Here is a 22832-nt window from a genome sequence, read left to right as displayed (position 1 = left end):
GCCCCAACTGCCTTCTAGCACCGCGATTTTTCTTGTTTTTCCTCGTTTAAGTCGCTGTGCGCGAAATTCTTCTTCTTCAACTTGATTCCTGCTTCGTTTTGACCGACCCGGAGGCTTCCGGGTCCCCGTGGCCACGTGGCTACTCGAGCCGCGGCCACTTTCGATTCTATGTCCCGGCCTTTGAACGGCTTTAAAAAGTGCACCCGGTGCGAGCGGCTTCTTTCCATCACAGACCCGCATCGCCGGTGCATCCTTTGCCTGGGGCCGCTCATCCAACCGACTCCTGCCCCCAGTGCGCTACTTTCCAGAATCGGGCCCTCCGTCGAAGGAAAGGCCGCATGGCGTATCTTTTCGCCCCAGACCAACTCTCTACCTCGGCCTCAAGGTCGGCCCCCTACCTCGGCATCGCCTCGAGACACGACTCCGAAGTCTTCGGGACAACAGAAAGCCTCGGCTCCGGGTAAGTCCCCTCTTCAGGTTCTGTACCAGCGAAGAAACCAACCTCGGGGACACCGGCGACGCATGGCGGAAGTCCCATGCTTACAGCCCTGGCGAAGCCCTCCAAGCCTTTGGGCCGTGCCTCCACCACACGGGAATACTCTGATACGAGGTCGCCCCCGGTGGAGTGCACCGAGGCAGGGGACATGCCTTCGATGCTGTCCGTGCCCGTCTTCCAGGACCTGCTCCGAGCAATGATCTCGTCGGAGCTGTCCACTGCAATGGCCCATCTACAACCGGCCTCAACCTTGACCTCGACCCCGCAGGTGCCAGACCAGCCTGAGCCTCGCGTCGAGCCACCTCGGGGAAAAGTGCGCAAACTTCGCCGCATCTCATCCTCCTCGGACTCCTCACCGAGGCGCTCTCCCCCCACAGACCGCCACAGGGCAAAACGTCGGGCTAAACCGACAGAAACCTCGAACCGCCGTACCTCCAAGAAGGCCCGGGGTTCCCCCACTCTACGAGGCCGTTCCCCTACACCTCGTACGGGACCGCTCAGGGTGGCGGAGTTATCACTCTCCAACCCGCGCATCCTCCGAACTCCCCCTCGGACCGGGGCTCCGGTTCGAGGTGCCAGGCTTTCACCGAGGGAGTCCGGGTTGAGGTCACCGATTCGACATCGATCGGTACCCCGAACCCCGGCATCGTCTACGAGGGGCTCCTCGAGACGTCGGAGATCCCCGACCCCGGAACACTTCCACAGTGCTTCCCCGGTCTCGGAACGTGGATCGGAGCAGGAACCTCGATACTCGAGGGAAGCCTCCCCGTCCTTCTCCACCCGACGGATGTCTCGTTCACCGACCCCACACGGGGCCTCGGGAACATCCCGCCCATCCTTCACTCGCTTTATCCAGGACATGGGCCACGCTTTGGACTTACACCTCCAGTCCGACTCCAGATACTTAAAAGAGTACCTAGCGGAGCTGGACATGCCATCACTGCCTAGAGAGTCCCTTCGTTTACCACCTAATCCGGTACTCCAACAGGCTTTCTTCAGGAACCTGGAGACCCCCTATATGGTCACAGCCGTCCCCTCCAAAATGGAGGCCAAGTACCGTACGGTACCCTACCCGGGTTTGAACAACCGCATCTCTCCCACCAGTTGCTGCTGGTAGAATCGTCCCTGAAAAAGGCTCACCCCTCCTGGGTCTCAGCCACGATCCCCCCAGGTCGGGAAGGCCGAACCCTGGACAAGTTCGGCAGGAGACTATATCAAAATGCGATGATGGCCTCTAGGGTGCAAAGCTACACTTTCACCTTCACATCCTACCTCAAACACCTCATCGGACTACTGAGAGCCTTTGAGACTGACTTACCAGCCTCTCGCCAAGGAGCGTTTAGCCTGCTTGTAGAGTCCCTCTCCAACCTACGCCTCCATCTATTCCACGCGGCCTACGATGGCTTCGAACTCTCCTCCAGAGAGGCAGCCTTTGCTGTCGCCATGCGCCGACTAGCTTGGCTGCGCCTGGTCGACATGGACCCCAACTTACAGGACCGGTTGGCTAACCTCCCCTGCGTGGGAAAAGAGCTATTTGACGACACTATAGAGGCGGCTACAAAACACCTCTCTGAACACGAACGCTCATTTGCCTCCGTCGTCCGGCAAAAGCCAAAACCGCCCGCGTCCAGGCCGTTCAGGGCCCTTCCGCGCCGCTACCCGCAAAAATCCACTCCCGCCTACTCCCGGCCTCCGCCAAGGCGTCCGCAAGCCCACCATGGGTCCTTGGCGTGATCTCATCAGGATACTCTCTCAACTTTCGAGCCATTCCTCCAGACAGCCCCCCAGGGAAGTGCCCTCCCAACCACACGCTGCTACCCCTACTCCTCTCAGAAGCTCGAGATCTGCTTCGCCTGCGAGCAGTGGAGGAGGTTCCCCCCGACCAACAGGGGAAGGGCTTCTACTCCCGTTACTTCCTGGTACCGAAGAAAACGGGAGACCTACGCCCAATATTAGACTTGAGACGACTCAACAAATTTCTGGTACGGGAAAAATTTCGGATGCTTTCCCTACCGATCTTCTACCCCCTGATCGAAAAGGCGATTGGCTCTGCTCCCTCGATCTGAAGGAGGCGTACACACATGTTCAAGTGCACCCCGCTCACCGCAAGTTCTTGCGTTTCCAAGTAGGGGATCTGCACCTACAATACCGAGTCCTCCCCTTCGGCCTAGCATCGTCACCCCGGGTCTTCACCAAGTGCCTCGTGGTGGTCGCAGCTGCCTTACGCTCCCAGGGTCTTCAGGTATTCCCCTACCTGGACGACTGGCTGATCAAAGCACCGTCCAGGGAAGGGGTTATCTCAGCGACCCAACAGACTATTATCTACCTACAGAGTCTGGGGTTCGAGGTAAACTTCCCAAAATCCCAACTGAGCCCCTCGCAGTCCCTGCAGTTCATCGGGGCCACGCTGGACACGGTTTGCCTCCGTTCCTTCCTCCCCCCTCCGCGTCTAGAGGCGTTAGTAAATCTGAGTCGAAGGATCTCACTACTACCCTCGGTATCAGCTCGACAGATGATGACTCTATTAGGCCACATGGCCTCCACCGTCCATGTCACACCATTCGCCCGTCTCCACCTGAGAATCCCTCAATGGACCTTAGCCTCTCAATGGCGTCAAGATCGGGACTCGATCGATCGCCCCGTGACAGTGACTCCTTCCTTGCAATGATCGCTCCGCTGGTGGGCCGACTCTTCAAATCTTTCCAAAGGTTTGCTCTTCCTCGCCCCCCCACACAACAAGGTACTCACCACGGACTCATCGGAGTACGCTTGGGGAGCCCATCTGGATGGCCTACGCACTCAAGGGATGTGGTCAGCAGAGGACCGTCGCTGCCACATCAACGTGCTAGAGCTTCGGGCCATCTATTTCGCAGCTGTAGCTTTTCAACATCTGCTCCACGACCGGGTGGTTCTCATCCGAACCGACAACCAGGTAGCAATGTACTACGTAAACAAACAAGGGGGAACAGGGTCTTGGCCCCTCTGTCGGGAAGCCCAGCGCCTCTGGAAATGGGCAATCTCCAACAACACCTTCCTTCGAGCGGTGTACATACAAGGAGAACAAAACTGTCTGGCGGACAGACTCAGCCGCCTCCTCCAGCCACACGAGTGGTCACTGCACTCTCAGACCCTACGACAGGTGTTCGAACAATGGGGGACACCTCAAATAGATCTGTTCGCATCCCCCCACAATCACAAACTGCCTCTCTTCTGCTCCCGGATGTACTCCCCGGACCGGCTCGAGGCCGACGCCTTCCTCTTCGACTTGGAGGGAAGGTTCCTGTATGCGTTTCCGCCGTTTCCTCTGATCCTGCGGACGCTTGTCCACCTGAAAACAGTACAAGCCACCCTGATCCTGATTGCTCCTCGCTGGCCACGCCAGCCTTGGTTTTCCCTTCTACTTCAACTCAGTGTCAGAGATCCACTGCCTCTGCCTCTGTTTCCCTCTCTACTGTCACAGGGTCAGGGTTCGCTGTTACATCCCAATCTTCAATCTCTTCATCTGAATGCTTGGTTTCTTTCCCCCTGACTTCTCTCTCCGTGTCTCAATCAGTCAAGGAGATATTGGAGGCCTCTAGAAAGACCTCGACGAGAACCTGCTACTCCCAAAAGTGGACCAGATTCTCAACCTGGTGCTCCTCCCACAGCCAGGACCCGGTGTCGGTCCCCGTCCTTCTGGTCCTTGACTATTTACTTCAATTATCTCATTCCGGCCTAAAGACCAACTCCATTCGAGTACACCTCAGTGCGATTGCGGCCTTTCATCAGCCCCTGGAAGGGAAAGCCCTCTCGCTCCATCCCTTAGTCTCTCGCTTCATGAAGGGTCTTCTGAATGTCCACCCTCCTCTCAAACCCCCTCCGGTGGTTTGGGACCTCAACGTGGTTCTGGCTCAACTAATGAAACCTCCATTTGAGCCCCTAGACAAATGCCATCCAAAATTCCTCACTTGGAAGGTAATTTTCCTGCTTGCGCTCACTTCCGCTCGGCGGGTTAGTGAGTTACAGGCTCTGGTAGCGGACCCACCCTTCACGGTATTCCATCACGACAAGGTGGTACTCCGCACCCATCCAAAGTTCTTGCCTAAAGTAGTGTCTGATTTTCACCTCAATCAGTCCATTGTCTTACCTGTGTTTTTCCCCAAGCCCCACTCTCACCCCAGAGAGGTGGCGCTCCATACTCTTGACTGTAAGAGAGCGTTGGCCTTCTACCTCCAACGCACTCAGCCACACCGGAAAGTCCCACAATTGTTTTTGTCCTTCGACCCAAACCGGTTAGGTCACCCAGTCTCCAAGCGCACCTTGTCCAACTGGTTGGCCGATTGCAACTCCTTCTGCTACGCTCAGGCTGATCTCACACTGCATGGTCGAGTAATGGGACACAAGGTCCGAGCGATGGCAGCCTCCGTAGTGTTCCTCAGGTCCACACCTATTGAGGAAATCTGCAAGGCTGCCACGTGGTCTTCGGTTCATACTTTCACCTCCCACTATTGTCTGGACTCACTGTCCAGGAGCGATGGCCGGTTCGGCCAATCGGTTTTGCGAAATCTATTTGCTTAAATTGCCAACTTCCCTCCATCCCTTTTCAGTTAGCTTGGAGGTCACCCACATGTGAGAATATCATGCCTGCTTGTCCTGGGATAAAGCACAGTTACTTACCGTAACAGGTGTTATCCAGGGACAGCAGGCATATATTCTCACAACCCGCCCACCTCCCCGAGGTTGGCTTCTTTGCTAGTTAAGTGAACTGGAGACCACAAGGGGATGCGCCCCCTAGTGGAGCAGGAAGGCACGCATGCGTGGAGCAGCAGAGCAAACTTAAATCTTCAATCAAGTTTGCTTGAAAATGCTTCCGCATCGGGGCTCCGTAGATGACGTCACCCACATGTGAGAATATATGCCTGCTGTCCCTGGATAACACCTGTTACGGTAAGTAACTGTGCTATGCTATACATTATATTATTTGAATACTGTATTTACTGTTGTAATTGTCTATTGCTTATGTTTGAATTATTCTTGCTGTACATCACCTTGAGTAAATTTCTTTAAAAAGGTGGTAAGTAAATCCTACTACAGTATATTCAATGACGTGATTTCTTGTCATGTAAGGCTAACTAGTTTCTTGATGTATACACTTTCAAAGGAGCCTCAAAAATGTTTGCTACTGCAAGCTAATATGGTTGTCTAGAATAAATCAGCTGTCTCACTTCTGTGTTTGGATATATTTGTTTATATTTAATTTATAGTGACTTTGTTGTGTCAAAACTGTGAAGCTTACGCATCCTTTTACTAAGCTGCAATAGAGGTTTCTACTGCAGCCTGGAGCGTGAAATGCTCTGACACTCATAGAATTCCTATGTGTGTCAGAGCAGCGTTGGAGCATTTAGCACCCCAGGCTGTGGTAGAAACTTCTACCACAGCTTAGTAAAAGAGAGCTTTAATTATTAGCTAAATGTAAGTTAAAAGCATTGCAATTGATAGTGATCTAAAATCATACTATCTACATAGAAATTCATCAGTGTAATGCATTATATTTTTGACAACTTGTTTGTTTTGTAAATGATATGAGTAAAAGGATTTTGCAAACTGATCTTCTGTTAAAAATATTTATATAGGAATTTCATTTATAAAACGTATCAATTCTAGGTATGTGTTGTATCTGTAATTGAATATAAATGTGTATTAAGTCATTGTCTGTGGTTTCTCATGCAGTAAGATATCTACGTCAAACAGGATGATGTGGCATTAGCATGTGTTGACTGTTCTGGATTTTAGTACAAACTGTAACACTACAGTTCAAAAGCTCTATATCTCATAATGTTTGAGAAAACCTTCCTTTCTATTGAGTCATTTTGTGCCAGTTTGTGTTTGATTATTTTATATTTGGAAAGTGTTCTTGAAGTTTTCTTTTAGGCATCTCTATTGTAAGGTCCTTCATAGTAAATGACAGCAGATAAAAGACCTGAGCGGTCCATCCAGTCTGCCCATTAGTTATTCTCATTAAAAATACATGATTAAATTAACTTGTCACTTCTTTGATATTTCTGGGTCATAGACTGTAAAGTCCGCCTGGTATTGTCCTGGGTTCCAAATGCTGAAGTTGCCATCCAAGCTCACTCCAGCCTATCCAACCATCCTGTTTGCAGGATATCTACCATAAAGTCTGGCCAGTAACATCCTAGTTCCCATCGATGCTTTTCCCAGCCCATCCTACACCAAATCATTGCATATGGGACACAAATCATGTAAGAATGTCCAGTTCCGGCCTTAGTTCTTTAATTTACATTTCTTCGTTTTCTAATTAGAGATCCTTTATGTTTATCTCACGCTTTACGTCAGAAAATACCTATCCCAGAACAACTCACCTCTACTAAATTAATCTTAAGTCATTCCTAGGGGTTAAAGTCTTAACAAAAGCCTTTTCATTGCAACCACAGCATCATCATCAAAGTAGAGAGAAAAAAAAAGTGCAATCAGGAAGTGTCATTACCTAAAGACTGACTTTCCTTTGTGAAATATTCATCTACTGAGTTGTCATTCGGATTTGTTTTTATGCACTAGTCTGTCTATGAAGAATGATGTATGCCTCAATTTTTGTAGCATCATTCTTCACATTTGTACTTTGGATCATGTATATTATTTTTATAGAGAAACATGAATGTGAACCTAAAACTTAGACGAGTTTACTTAATGTTTCATCCACAATCTAGTTGCTGACCCTTATTTCCACCTTTGGGAAGAGATGGATATTAACGTCCCTTGGTTGCTAAAGGCTTATGGCACAGGTGAAGTTACCTTTGCTATAATTTAGGTTTCTGACCTCATCTTCAGCTGATTGGGGATTCCTGTGCCATGATCAGCTCAGCCAGCTGCGGCTTGCTTAAGTGTCTCTACATGTCTCCATAAACCTGCGACAAGTGCTTACAATGTAGGCATCCTTCCTCGCTTGTCTTTTTTTTAGAAAACATGTGTCCTGGTTGGCTGCCAGACTGGTAGGATGCCTACTGCTGTCTAAAATCGGGATGCATGGTTAGAGAATAAGGCCCTAAGTGTACAAGTGGACTATGAAACTAACCTCAAATTCAGGTCTCTAGTTCATAAGCCCGAGTCCTGTCAGATCTCCTCTGTGACTCTACCCAAACCTTCCTGTGACAGGACACACACCCTATTATGTATCTCTTTGTTTTGGGACTACTGATGCGTCACAAAGTCATATGCTTGGAGACTCGGATATCAACTGCATAAGGTAGGGGTTGTTATTTTCATCTGACTCGAACACTGTAGGGGGCATGGTCCATTATTAGTGCAAAATGTCTCCCTAGCAGATAATAGCCCATTTCAATGCCAGGTGGTGGGCTATCTTTGCTCTGTTTCAGACAATTTTCTACTGAGGTACAGCATAGAATGTTCTTTCTCTCCTACCTCTTGATTTAATATAGCTTCTTTTCCCATGCTGGAGGCATCACTTTGTAAAATACATTTCTGGCAGAAAGTCTACATTCTTTAAAACTGGCTCTTTACATAGGGCTTTGCTCAGTCAGTTGAGATACAGTGACTAGAGCTGAACACAATACTCAAGATTAAGGTGACGTTGGTAGCTGGCTACCAGAAGTTTATAACTATTGGGCCTAGAAATGTTCAAACTACTTCTCATTCTGAAAGGTCTTTACATTCTGGATTGACTCTATCTTTGAGGATATAGGTTTTACTTGACCTCCTCCTAGGAAATGACCAAGGTAATGGGCCTCCTCTTTGGTTTGGCATTGAGCATCTCTTGTCTAAAGGCTACTAGAAAAGATGATCCTATCCAAATAAGCTTGGGCATGTTTGGTGGGCTCTTAATATCTGGTTAATAATTCTCTGAAATGTAGTAGGGGGGAGGGGCTTCATGAAACTTGAATGGCAGTGCCCTGAAATAAGCCCTGATGGGTGATGAAAGCAGTCTTTTCTTTTGATGTTTCTTCTAAAAGAATCTGCCAGTATCCTTTTGTAAGATGTATAGTGGATAGAATTAGAGGTTTCCCCAGCTGATCTAGTTGTCAAATTGGACGATACTATAATACCATGAAAGTCCACACAAAACAGGTGAATCCATGGGTTTTGGGACCAGAACAATGTGACTAGGCCATTCACTGGTTGATTCTTCAGTTGTCCCCAACCGGAACATTTCTGTTTCCTCCAGTTACACCTCTTTCTTTTTGGCTCTGTAAGTCAACAAGGTTTCTTTCTGATGGGTATACCCCAGCATTAGAGAGAACACTTCTTGGTACCAATGAACATAGCTATAGTTTCTGTTGGGGGATCTAAGGACTTCCTGATTTTAATGGGGTGCTGCTCATCTCCTACTTCCCATATGACACCTAGATCCTTTTCCTGGGCAATGACTCCTAATGTAGACCCTTGCTTCACATAACTATTGTTTAGGTTCCTCTTTCCCCAATGCATCACTTTGCACTTGCTCACATTAAATGTCATCTGCCATTTTAATGCCCAGTCTCTCAGTCTCAAACTCCTCTTGTAATGTTTCACAGTCCTAATTCTAATCCTATGAAACTAACTTCAAAACTCAGGTGTCTAGTCTATAAGCCTGAGTGTTGTCAGATCTTCCTTGGGGCTCTCCATACAGCGAGGTGTTTTCTTTTTGCAAGCTTAATACATCTGAAGTTAGAAGAGAAATCAAAAATAAACTTGAAAAATAACAAAGTAAATCCCCTGAATGTTAGCTGTTGGCATGCAGTTACCCACAGAAAACAAAGTATATTAACAGATCTTGTTACAGGCACAGATGTGCTTACTTGATGATGATTGAATGTATACTTGGGAGGAGATGTAGCAAGGAAAGATGTGATAAAGATGTTTAAATATTGCAAAGGGTTCATTCATTAATGATAATCGGATCTTTTTGAAAGCAAAGGATGCTCTAGAGCAGTGTTTTTCAATCTTTTTACACCTATGGACCGGCAGAAATAAAAGTTATTCTGTGGAATGGGATCGGTCCGTGGACAGGCGGTTGAAGAACACTGGGCTAAGTCATGGGCCAGACCCCGCCCATCTCTTCCCAATCTCCACCCCAGACCCCGCCCCCCATAATAATACTAATTGTACCTTGCACGTCCCGTGCCTCATCTGGAAGCCTTCCCTCTGACATTGCAATGTCAGAGAGAAGGCTTCCGGTTCAGACACAGGATGCCCGTAGGAGCCACTGCCCATGGCTTTGTGCACTGAATCAGTTAGGAAGAGGGAGCTGGCTTGAAGATAACGCTGCATTGATCGCACCGTGGACCGGCGGTTGAAGAACACTGTTTTGGGCCTGATGCATGTGCTGGCCCTGTGGACTGGCAGGAAATTTCTGTGGACTGGCGGTTGAAGAACACTGCTTTAGAGTCTGAGATGATGTAGGATAAGGTCAAATATAAGGAAGAAATTATTTACAGGAAGTGTAGTGAATGTGTGAAATGGCCTAGTAGAAGTGGAAAAAGAGAATATCAAGAAAGTGTGGAATAGGCAATGAGGACCCTTGAGGAAGAAGAGACGTAGCTGTATTTTAGTGGGGCAAATTAGATAGGTTGTATGGTCATCTTTTGTCATCAACTTCCAAGTACCTAATTTTAATTTTAATTATTATTTTTTATTTTATTGTAACCCATTCTGAGCTTCTGGGGAGGACGGGATATAAAAATGAACGAATAAATAAATAAATATTTATATTTTTCTAATAACAAGGTACATAAGATTAGAATCAAACCACTGCTTTCAGACATAGTCGAGCTTAAATTTGTACACTTACACCAATTTCTCTGTAGTGTCTTGTGATAGTGTATGCAGTATGGGGTCCTTTTACTAGCTGTCTTAGCGTGCACTAAATGCAAATGTGTCCATTATAGTCTATGGACGTGTTGGGCTTTTAGCGTGCGCTAAAACGGCTAGCGAGCCTATGTTTGCTGGCAAGTTTCTGCTAAGGCTAGAAATCTTTTGAAGGGTCCCCTGAAAAGTCTTTCTTGTTTTACTTGAAGAAAAATATTAATGCTGTTAAACCGCATTGCAAACTAAGAAAAACATAGACGTCAGGTTATTGAGAATATTCTAATTGGTGACATTTTCCCTTCTCCCTTTTTAGGTCATGCATTTGGAAGTCTAATATTAGAAGGTATCTGAAGGAATCTTCAAAATGTCTTGGTTCACTGATCTTGCTGGAAGGGCAGAGGACCTGTTGAACAGAGTAGATCAAGGAGCTGCAACAGCTTTGAGCAAAAGCAGAGACAATGTTGACTACCTTATGTATGATAGCACAAACTCTGACATCTCAAGCCAGCATCTGGAACAGCAGCAGCAAAGCACAGAGCTTAACTATCAGACTTATGCCAAAGCTAACTATATCTCGTCTGCTGCAGATAATATAAAGCAGCACAAATCTACAATGCTGGCTGGAACGGCAAATGTAAAAGTTGGGTCTAGGACATCCAAAGAACCTCCCCCGAGTCCGACAGGAAACGTGGCCGTTCCTAAGCCTTTCACGCAGTTTGTGCGCCGGAAAAAGTCTGAACCGGATGATGAGCAGCTGTTTGATTTTCTCAACAGTTCAGAAAAAGCATCTAATGGGAAAATGGAGACTAGAAAGGAGAAGAGCAAAGATACTGGCTCTCTAAGCCACTCTCGGGCTTCAAGTGTTAGTTCTGTTGCTACCAGTACACTGAGTATCAAACCAACTGAGGACAACTCCAAGATTCAAGACCAGGGTAGGGTATGACAACTGAGACCTTTTCTTAGAGAATGCATTTTTCAGTGTATAGTCTGAAAATACGGTTTTAAATTAATGAGCTTATTTTTATTTATTTATTTATTTAGATTTCTATCCTGTCCTCCTGTTAGCTCAGAACGGGTTACAAAAGAACATTCACAGTAGATTACAGTAGATACATTTGGTCAGAATATAATAGACATTTATGGCACATTACATACAGTTATATTAGGAGTTCAAGGTACATTATATAAGGCAGCCATAGTAGTGTAGGACAAAACAAGATGCAGAGAGATGTTCATAGCAATCACAGAAGGTGTTTTCTGCTGGAAGAAGAGAAAAAAGGGTAACTGCTTGCTGGAGGTAGTTCAGGTGAAAAGGGAGGTTTTTTTTACTGCTCTTCGGAAGCTCATCGGTAAATTCAGCGATCTTATCTGAGCAGGCAGTTGATTCCATAGGCGTGGGATCAATAAAAGAAAAGGGGAAAATTTTCCTTGCTTATAGATAAAACAAAAATCATATTGCAAAAAGGGGAATATTTTATTTTTAGTCCTTTATGAAACTGATTTGTTAGTCACAGTTTCGACCAGTGTTCTTCAACCTTTTTATACCTATGGACCAGTGGAAATAAAATAATTATTTTGTGGACCAACAAACTACTAATGGGGTGGGTCAATAGAGTGGGCAGACTTGATGGGCTGTGGCCCTTTTCTGCCGTCATCTTTCTATGTTTCTATTAAGACTGAAATAACCCCCCCCCCCCGTCTCTGCCCCATCCGTCCTGTCCCCGTGAACTCAGTCCCCGTCTCCACTAATTCTTCACGGACTGGCAGGAAATTTTTGCGGACCGGCGGTTGAAGAACACTGGTTTAGACTGAGTCCAAGGCAAGGCCCACCTAATAGGTCTCTTTGTTTTTGGTTTTTATTCCTCAAAATTCCTTCCATGAATTGATATCCAGTGTATCCTTTGAATGCTAGGCCTGTTGGGTGGACCTTGAGTACCCTGTTTGGAGCTGCTGACTTAAATTCTTTAAGATGGCACAGAGATCATTACTGGGGCAGTGTGAGAATTCATCATAGCTGCCACAGTGTTTCTGACTAATAGATGAGAATTTCACTCTGGATTGCCAGCAGCTGATCTTCAAACAAGATAGAAACATGGCAATGGATGGGATGCTTAGTTAGCTTATTTTTTCTACCGACTACATTACTGCAAACAAACCCTATCGATTTTCACATTTACACTTGAATTTCTGTTGTTAAGGATCCCACTCATGGCTTTTTCTTAACTCTGTTTCTGACCCTGTAATCGTTGCCAGGAAGCTATTTCATGTGTTCTATCATCCTGTCTTTCAGGATATGTTTCTTTACATGACTTCTGAATATGCACCTTTTGGCTGCCTAACATTTTCACAGTTTGTATGAAAATTAGAGAGTGAAAAGTTCTTGGTCATGATGGTGCTCTCTGTATTATGAAAAAGAGAGCTTGCTGTGAATTGTATGAAATCTGAATATATCATAATGATCTTTCCCGAGTTTGATTAATATCCAGGATTACTGTTCTATGAACACCTCAGTAATTTAAAAAATATATAAATTAATACTGCACGGTGCAATTAATAACTGCAAAAGTATTTGAAAATTGCTGAAATGAAGTCGTCCATAATGATTATAACATCACAACAATGGACCAGCAAAATCATAATCCACTCTTCAATTCCTTAGTCACACACATTGGACAAGTCTTCAGAGAAATTTTATTGGCACAATCAATTTCCAGGTGGTATTCTGGATATTCAGTATATGTTTGACTGTTACTTCTTGAATATAAATTTAAGTTGCTCTGTTTGGTTAAAAATCTAATTTGTCTCAACAAATCCCTAAAGTGAACTGAAACTGACAACAAAGTTTTACCCTATATACTCAAATATAAACTGAGATTTTGGGGCCAAAAATGAGGGTCTCTATTTATATTCAGGTCAGCGCTGACCCGCCTCCCTCCCCAACCTGTTTGCAGGCCTCTGCCGGGCCGGCCATGAGACCTGGTGGTCCAGAGGTGTCTGGGACAGGAATGATCCCTCCCGCCTCCTGTTCCAGATGATTCAAATTATTTTTATCTTCCTCCCGTCTTCCCCGCGAATCTTTAGTATCCCTGGTGGTCCAGCTGTGAATCATAACAGGAGTGACCTTCTTTCACTCCTGCTCATGCAGAGCCACTAGCTAATTGGCTGCAATTTACCACTAGACCACCAGGGATACTAAATGCAAGGGAGGTGGGAAGGAGATAAAAATAATTAGCCTTGGCTGGGACAGGAGGCGGGAGGGATCCCTCCTGTCCCGGACACTGCTGGACCATCAGGTTTCAAGGCAGGCCCAGTAGAGGCCTGCAAGGCATCAGGAGGAAGGGGGGAAAGGGTACAGATCCAGGGAGGGAGGGGGGCTGGGTGCAGAGACTGGCAGAGAGTGAGGGAGAGGGCTAGATACAGAGCCTGACAGAGCAGCGAGGGAGGGGGAGCAGGGTGCAGAGCCTGGCAGGGCAAAGCACTGCACTTGAATAAATTAACCCCCCACCCGGTTATATTCCAGTCAACCTTTTTCCTCCTTTTGGGGGGAAAAAAGGTTACCTCAGTTTATATTCGGGTCGGTTTATATTCAAGTATATTTGGTGCAGAGTTAAGCATGATGTTTTCAACAATTTTTAATTCAAAATTAGTACTGAAATGATCAAAATAGATTAAAAATAATTTTAAAAAGTATATGGTTTGTGCATAAGTTTGGACATCATCAAATTGATTCATTACTACATTTTTTTTAAAGTTTATTTTACATTTTACAAAAAGAAACCAAAATAGTAAATATTTCAACAAGTAAAGAACACAGTAAGAATGTTACAACAATACAAAAACATCCATATCCCGCCCTCCCCAAAACAAAAATACATATTACCCAGAAAAGCATAAAAATAAGCATATAAAGGAAAATGTTTCAACTGTAAAGAATACCTGAAGAAGAGGCAGATCTTCGCCACTGTAAGTTATTACATTTTTTTAAAGTTAATAGGTCTAAAAGGTTTAGTCTGGTGAAGAAAATATTCTGACCCTTCAAGCCTCTGAGGTTGTGATTGTTCTGTCTACTTTCAACAATTGTGGACTTCTCTAAGAAGCTGCCTGAACATTTGAAAATGAATGCAGGCGAGATTATAAAATGTCACTAGTTAGTAGTTTCAGCTGTAAGGAACCTTAACACTTAACAAAAGCCCACTTCTGCTAAAGTGACAATGATGGTAATATGTGGCATTCTCAGACTATAGCGAGATTTCACAATATCCAGTGACCCTTGGCGATTTATATAATCCGTTTTTTCTACTATATATTTTTTTGTGACATATTTTTCTTCCCTTTTCTACCATGGACCCCTGATGAAGGTTGTCCGAAACACGGACCGTGTTGGGTCCCCTGTTTGGTAAAAAGGTTTTTAGATATAATTTGTCACAATAAATTTTGCCTACACCGTTGTACATATCTGCAGTGGGCTTTGGTTTGTTTGTTCCTGGTTGGTTTTTTACTGCAGACAAAGTTGGAACTCCCTTCTCCCTTTGGTTTTGTTGCATTCTCAGACTTGGCATAAAATGTGCATTAGGCATCTATACCAGAGCTCCTGTTGTCATTTATTGTTTTCATGAGATAACTTAGGAGGTGAGGAGTGGCCTAGTGGTAGATCATCTAATCCTAAATTGCTGACGGTCCCCTCCCTTTGTATAATAGGAGCCAAAAGGCCTGACATTTTCTCAGTTGTAGCCCCTCAACCAGCTCTTGTTAGACAAGAAGCTAATCTCGAACATTTCAAAAGCCTACTCAAGAGTCATTTATTTAAAGAAGCTTTTAACATTTGATTTAAATTTTACAGTATCCTTTTTAAACTCCCTTAAGGAATTAAGCAGCAACGAGCCCTTTCCTTTTGGTGTTTTCCTTCGTTCCTATCCAAATTGTATTTCTAACCCTATTTTCTTTTGTCTCTCGTCTGTCTGTCTCATTTATCCCTTTTTAATATGCCAATTATTAGTTGATGTTTCTTTGTAATTTGGTTTAAAAAAAAAAAAAAAATTATTAATGGTATTGTTAATGGCATTTTTATTATGTTCATGCTCTTTTTTTATATATTGTAAACTCGCTTATAAATTAGATAAGCGATTAAATCAAATTTTAATAAAACCTTGAAAACCTAGAACTGCTACCTTAGCACGCTGAGATTGTAGGATTGAATCCCAGCACTGCGCCTCGTGACCCTGGGCAAGTCACTTAATCCTCCATTGCCCTGTGTGCAAAAGAAGTACCTGTATACAGTATATATAAACTGCTTTGAATGTGTAATCACAAAAAAGCAATAAACAAGTCCCTTTCTCTTTCTTGTATCTTCTGGAAAGTACGTATATAAATCAGTATGAACCGCTTAATTCATACAGGTTCAGGATGCCAATGAACAAAATCCCCATGAGCACAAAATGTATCAGCACTTGAATGAACACTTGAATGAACAAAATACAGTGTATTGATATTCAAATGATCTTTAGAACTTATCTGAAGGCTGAGTTCAATTTTGCTGACCCCAGGGTGATGGGAAACTGCTTTTGAATCTAGTGCAGCCCTGGTTTCACTAGAATTGTGTCAGGTATCAGCATTTCCACATTAGCTCATGTAAATTCTGTTCTCCATCATGTCAACATGGATGTTATAGAATTGTTGCAGCCAAGGCCAGATTTGGGCAATCAAAAGTCTGATCAAATTGCCAAATTGTGTCAGATTTGCAAAACAGAACTTGCAAGTAACCTGCTAAAAAGTTTTTAGCTGATGCTGGAGTGTTTGATAACCGTTCAGCATTGCTCACACAGCAGTGATCAGCATGGGAGATGTGACAGAAGGAAACCTTTTCTACGAGGGATATTCAAAAATTTTCCGCACTTTTAATTTTTTTAAACACCATTAAATATCTTAAAAGCAAATTACGTCACTTTTCCACATAATCACCCTGCTTTGTGATACATTTGTCCCAAGACATTCTACGACATATCCTCTTGCCATTTCCCGTGAAAATACAGGCAGTCCCTAGGTTAAGAACGTCTGACTTAACGTTGGGCTCATACTTATGAGCCGGGATCCTGTCTTTCCCTTCCTGTCCCAACACACCCTTCTTCCTCCCATCCTGTCCCAATGCATCCCTCGTCCTTCCCACCCTCTATTCTGTGTCCCAAATTCATACCTCCTTCCCTTCCATGGGTGTTTATCTCCTCTGGCTGTCTCCTTCCTCCCAGCTGCATTTATTTTCACAAAGATTTGAGCAGCGGCTGCTGCCCGCGTCTGACCTGGAAGCCTTCCCTCTGATGTCAGGCATAGGGGAGTGGTGGAGGAGGAGAGAAAAGACCTGGTACTGGTGAAGAGGCATAGGGGAGTAAGAATGTGTCGAAACTTTTTGAAGAACCCTCGTATAAACCCAACACAGGTCATCATGTAAAGTATGCAAAAGAAAATCTCTAAGCCTGAAATGTTTCGGAACAAAGTGCTTTGAACTGATGAAATGAAAACATTAAGCAAAGGAAGGGGGGGAGGGGGAGAGAGTGGATGGATTTATTTTGCTTTGGGTTGTGGGGCAGCCAGTGGATGGAAAAAAGAAAAATGGATATCTTAATGTTCAACAGTTCATGAAGAAAGTCAAGTTGAGCAGTTTTAACATTCAGCAAGACTGTGATGTGAAAACACCTCAAAATCAATCATGAAATACTTACAGGAAAGAAACTGATTTTTGAAAAGATCTTTCCACTCTCCAAACTTCAATATTATTGTGCTATTTGGCTTTCTGGCAGGTACTTGCGACTTGCTTCAGCCACTGATGGAAGCAAAATACTGGACTAGATGAACCATTGATTTGATCTACAATGGCTAATCTTAAATTCTTATTGAAATTTTGTGGGGAGATTTCAAACATTCAGTGTATACAAGGAAACCTCAGAATACTTTTCAACTGGAAGAGTTCTACAAGGAAAAGTGAGGGAAACCATTCCAAATGCAGTAATAAACCCTTGATTAGCTACAGGAAGCTTGTTCTTCTCCATCAGCGGGCAGACACACTAGATCAGTGGTCTCAAACTCAAACCCTTTGTGGGGCCACATTTTGGGTTTGTAGGTACTTGGAGGGCCGCAGAAAAAAATAGTTAATGTCTTATTAAAGAAATGACAATTTTGCATGAGGTAAAACTCTTTATAGTTTATAAAACTTTCCTTTAACAGTTAAAAGGAAAGATATATATAAACTATAAAGAGTTTTTACCTTATGCAAAATTGTCATTTCTTTAATAAGACATTAACTATTTTTTCTGCGGTCCTCCAAGTACTCTATTTTTTCTGCAGCCCTCACATTTAAAGTTTAATATCTTTTCTTTCTCAAAACTGACACATTTCAATTACTATATTGAAAATAAAATAATTTTCCCTACCTTTGTTGGCTGGTGACTTTATTTTTCTGTGCTTTTAACTATGTTTCCAGAGCCTTCTTGTCCTTTGACTGTTTTTCTCTCCGTCTTCACTTTCTGCCTTGCATCCATCTTTGGCATTAACTTAATATTCAATTTTTCTGCTTTCTTTTCAAAATCTACGTTTCCATGTCTTCCCTTCCTATCTCTCTCTTCTTCCATCCTATTTCTATGGTCTGACATCTCTTTCCTTCCTTTCTCTCCCTCCTTCCTTCCTTTCCCCTGGTCTGGCATTTGTCTCCTTCCCTCCCCCCATGCCCTGGCATCTCTCCCTCCCCCTCTGTGGTCTGATATCTTCTTTCCTTCCCTCCCTCCCTCCCATGAACTTGGCATCTCTTGTTCCTCTCCTCTCCCTTGTCTTCCTTCTCCTTCCTTCCCTCTCTTTCCCCAATTGGGTGCGGCAGCAACAGAAGCAGCATTTCCCTTCCCCCTTTCCTGTGCAGCAGAAGCATTTCTCTTCCCCTTTCCCTCTCCCTCCCTTTCCCTATGCAGCAGAAGCAGCATTTCCCTCCCCCCTTTCCTGTGCAGGAGAGGCATTTCTCTTCCCCATTCCTTCCCTCGCCCTGTGCAGCAGCAGCATTTCCCTAGGGTCCCCCTTTCCTATGCAGCAGAAGCATTTCTCTTTCCCCTCCCCTTCCGTTCTCTTCCTTGTGGAGCAGCAGCGTGTCTGGCCGGCTCCCTTGCTCAGTTGATCGTTCCATTCAAAGCTGCGGGTGGCGGCTCCTCACGAGATCCGCGCCTGAGTTAGAAGCCTCTCTCATGTTGTGACATCAGAGAGGCTTCCGATGCAGGAGTGGATAGCGTGAGGAGCCGCCACCCGCGGCTTTGAACGGAACGATCGACTGAGCGAGGGAGCCGGCCAGACACGCTGCTGCTCCAGAAGGAAGGGAAGGGGGAAGAGAAATGCTGGTGTGGATGGTGCGAGGAGCCGCCACCGGCCGAAGTTTAACCGGAACAATCAACTGCAGCAAGGGAGCAGTTGATCATCGTGTCCAGACTGCGGGCTGCAAAATAGCACCTGGAGAACCACATGCGGGCCGCGTGTTTGAGACCGCTGCACCAGATGGTATTGTCCTGACACTGTTGGTACATGGCATAATCTTCTAATTTATGGCATCCTTCCCCCTTAAAGCCTCTTAGCATGCTTGAGGTTCCCCTATATGAACCATGGTCCTTTCTCTTCAGTCCTTTTCTCCTCCTCAGACAAAGCCAAATGGCAGCAAGGACCATGCAAAATATATATGGGAAAAAGCTTAGGTGGCAGTGTGGTATATTCACTCATGATGGCAGCTAAAGGCCAAATTGCTCAGCTGCTCTGCCTGTCCATAGCATCCAATATCTCCTCCTCTCTTTTAGAGATCTCACATGCCTGTTCCACGCATTCTTGAATTCAGAGACAGTCTTTGTCTCCATCTCCTCTACTGGGAGTCTATTCCACGCACCTACCACGCTTTCCGTAAAAAAAGATTACTCCTGAGCCTTTCACCTCTTAACTTCATCCTATGCCCTTTAATTCTGGAGCTTTCTTTCAAATGAAAGAGACTTGTTTCATGCGCATTTACGTCATGTAGGTATTTAAATATCTCCCCTCTTCCACCTTTCCTCCAAAGTATACAGATTGAGATCTTTAAGACTGTCCCCATATGCCTTATGACGAAGACCACCGATCATTTCAGTAGTCTTCCTCTGGACTGACTCCATCCTATTTATATCTTTTTGAAGGTGCAGCCTCCAGAATTGTACACAATGTTCTAAATGAGGTCTCACTAGAGTCTTAAACAGGGGCATTAATATCTCCTTTTTCCTACTGGCCATGCCTCTTCCTATGCACCCTAGTATCCTAGCTTTGCTTGTCATCTTCCCATCCGGCTGTAGCTCTCTTCCTGGCACTGTTTCAGGTACTCACAAGGGTAAAGATGTTCCAGAAGAGAGCTTCTCTCCCATTGGGCCAGGAAGAGGCATCAGCAGGGTAGGAAGGCAAGTAAAAACTAAAATTGCTTGACTGTTGGTGTTCTTATCTGACTCAAACAGCCACTTGGACAACTGGACCTTTGGGGAGAAAATCCTTGCAAATGAATGGTGGGCTGCCCATTTCACATACTGTGACCTCAACTCGCACGCATAAGATATACGACCCCTGGGGAAATGACAAGAAGTGGGTCTGCATATTGACGTGTTAGAATTTTGGTTAATTTTTATGTCCCCTGAGCTTTCAGGAAATAGAATAAGGGTTCTAGCCCCCCCCCCCCTTAGCCAACAGACAATTAATTGGTAGTCATGTTTACCTCAGCAAGGAAAGTTGGGTCCCTTTATCTGTGCAGTGAAGCTTTTAGAACCTGGGATCTTATCAGGACAAGACATAGCTAGCTACCTTGTGGACTCTAAGCTATATCCTGGACTCCTATAGGTGGTCCCATTTACTTAATTTTATTGTAGTCACCCTTTGAAAATGGTTGTGCATCAATCTATACGAGTGACAGGCTTAACCATGAAGGAGAGACCTGAACCCCTTTACCTGCCCTCCAGTTAAGAGAGCAAAGAGACAAAAACTGTTACATGGCCTGCTAACCTTTCAAGCAGCAAGACTGGACAAGATGTCAGAATATTAAGAACAGTACCAAACTACAGACTCTTCTAGAAGGAAATAAAAACCATGTTATTTAGGAAATATGTCAAGCTATGTTATTAACCCAATGACTGCCCTGTACTAGATTGAAAATGTAATTCTCTGGAAATGGCCAGATATTTCTTATTGTAATCCGTCTAGAACTGAAAGGTTAAGGTGAAATAGAAGTCAATCAATGTAATGAAAATTAAGTGCTGCTGTGGTAGATTTCTTTAGTGTCTTCACTCCAGATATCGGCTTAAATTTGTACACGTTATGGTGTGGACCCAACACAATTACCTCGCGTACTATCCACTAAGGACTAAATCTAAAATAGCTCCCTCTCTTCTTCTCAGTTCTTGGACCAGATACTCCAAGAAGCAGTCATTTAAGACGTCTAAGAATTTTACCTCCCTAGCACTCCCTGATGTAACATTTATCCAGTCAATATTGGGTAATCAAAATCACCCATTATTATACTGTTGACCAATTTGTCAGCTTTCCTGTTCTCTAAACATTTCTTCATCTGTCTACTCATTGTTTCCCAGGGGACAGTAGTAAGCCATATATATATAATATTCCTTCCCTTCACACATGGAACTTCTAGTTGTATGGATTCTATGCTGCTATCTGTGTCATGCAGAATTTTTATTCTTTTTGATTCAGTTCCCTCTTTATCATATAGCACAGCCCCCCTCCAATTTAATCTTTCTTTTCTGTTATTCCAATATAGTTTGTACCCTGGTAACACACTGTCCCATTGATTGATTATCCTCCTCCTACCAGGTCTCTGAGATGCCTGTTATATCTACTTCTTCATTTAATGCTATATACTCTTAACTCTTCCATCTTATTTTTTAGGCTTTTTTCATTTGTACATGGACACTTCAGATTTTGGGTTTTCCTTGTATTTATAGGTTACTTAGAAGATGATGAGGATAATTTGCATCCTTTATTCTGCTTTCCCCTAAAACACTCCTGACTTTCTTTAACTATTATTGAAATCTCTCTATTGGGATTCCCTAAATGTCCTATTTCAAGGATACTGTACTCCACACTGAACTTTCGGCTTTCCCCCTGTCTTAATTTGTCTGCTTTGTTTCATTTTTAAATATTTGCACCAGCAGTCTGATTCCATTCTGGTTAAAATTGAGTATGACTTCTTCTGCTGTTTGTGGAGAAACTCTCATTACAGGTATACGTACAGCAGTGCTTGCCTGCCAAAGGAGCCATTAGAGAACTGACCGGAAGAGTGTCCAAACATTTGCATCTAACACACTGTTTTCTTCTTTTGAATCAGTAAATAAAACTGCACATAAATAGTAATTTAATGCAATAAAAGCTGCAGAAAGATATCTGGTTTAATGATGCAGCAGTTTGTTCCTTTAGGGATTACACTTCTCCCTCCAAATTCATGGATTTAGGTCTTGCGACTTCAGTTATTCATGAGTTTCTAAACCCTGACCTACCTCCATGTCCCGGACCCCTCCAAGCCATTACTGGTGGCCTAGCAGTGAATTGGGGTAGGAGCGATCTTCCTACACTCCTGCCCTTTGCAGAGCCATCAACAAAAATGGCTACCGTGAGTTACTGTGGTCTCAAGAGACTACAGCAAGAACTTGCAGCAGCCATTTTTGTTGACAGCTCTGCAAGGGGCAGGAGTGTAGGAAGATTGCGCCTGCCCCGCTTCACCGCTAGACCACCAGGTAATGTGTGGAGAGGTCCGGGAAGCAGGGGTGGGTCAAAGTCAGCCCTAAATGTTGTTCGCGATTTTTCCATATCTGCGGGCCAGCTCTGCCCCTAACCCCCGAGAATATGGAGGGAGAAGTGTAATTAAAGCACAGTATGACTTGAAGTTCCTAAACTTCTGCACATAACTGGTAATTCTTGTTTCCGTTCAGAGTTCAGCTTTGAAGGAAGGAAGAAAAACAGCCTTAGAGTAAAGTTTATGTGCAAATAATTCATGCATTACTGCAAATAATGTTCCAGTGTTCACCCTGGAAAGAGTGTTATTGGAATGTACCAGATAAAGTTTATCATTGTTATCTGTTCCTTTCTTTTAATGCTATGGTCTTTTCAATACTTAAAGGGTCCTGTTGATGCTGTCTGTATTTTGTGTCATTGTTCACATGCTCTGTAGGAGTTTGGTCTAGTTCAGGGGTGTCCAACCTGCGGCCCAGTGAAGTATTTTGTGTGGCCCCGGTCGAGGACGATGCAGTATTTTCCTCTGCTGCCCCTGGGTGTTTACCGTCTTGCCAGCTCCCTCCTCTGTCTTGCTGCAGAGTTTGCATGTTTGTGCAGCCCCAGAAACATTTTTTTCGACCAATGTGGCCCAGTAAAGCCAAAAGGTTGGACACCCCTGGTCTAGTTATTTGTGTGGAAAAACAGTGCTGGGTCCAGGAAGCATCTGTAGAAGTGTAGTAATGACTGCAGAATTCCCTTCTTGCTTGGTCAATTATGCAGTTTCTTCACT

General features: G+C 44.5%; 1 protein-coding gene across 4 annotated transcripts in view; it reads left to right on the top strand.

The window, feature by feature from the left end:
• GOLGA5 (golgin A5) overlaps positions 1–22832 on the top strand; it is a 135994-nt gene that overhangs the window by 66186 nt on the left and 46976 nt on the right. For all 4 annotated transcript variants that reach the window (XM_033951238.1, XM_033951237.1, XM_033951236.1 and 1 more), the window contains one exon: positions 10611–11229. In XM_033951238.1, the coding sequence (XP_033807129.1) occupies positions 10662–11229 (568 nt within the window). In that variant the 5' untranslated portion in view covers positions 10611–10661. The remainder of the gene's footprint in view (positions 1–10610; positions 11230–22832) is intronic.

This window comes from Geotrypetes seraphini, chromosome 7 (genome assembly GCF_902459505.1).
Source record: "Geotrypetes seraphini chromosome 7, aGeoSer1.1, whole genome shotgun sequence".
In the NCBI taxonomy this organism is placed as follows: domain Eukaryota; kingdom Metazoa; phylum Chordata; class Amphibia; order Gymnophiona; family Dermophiidae; genus Geotrypetes; species Geotrypetes seraphini.
This window is presented reverse-complemented; position numbering and strand designations above follow the sequence as displayed.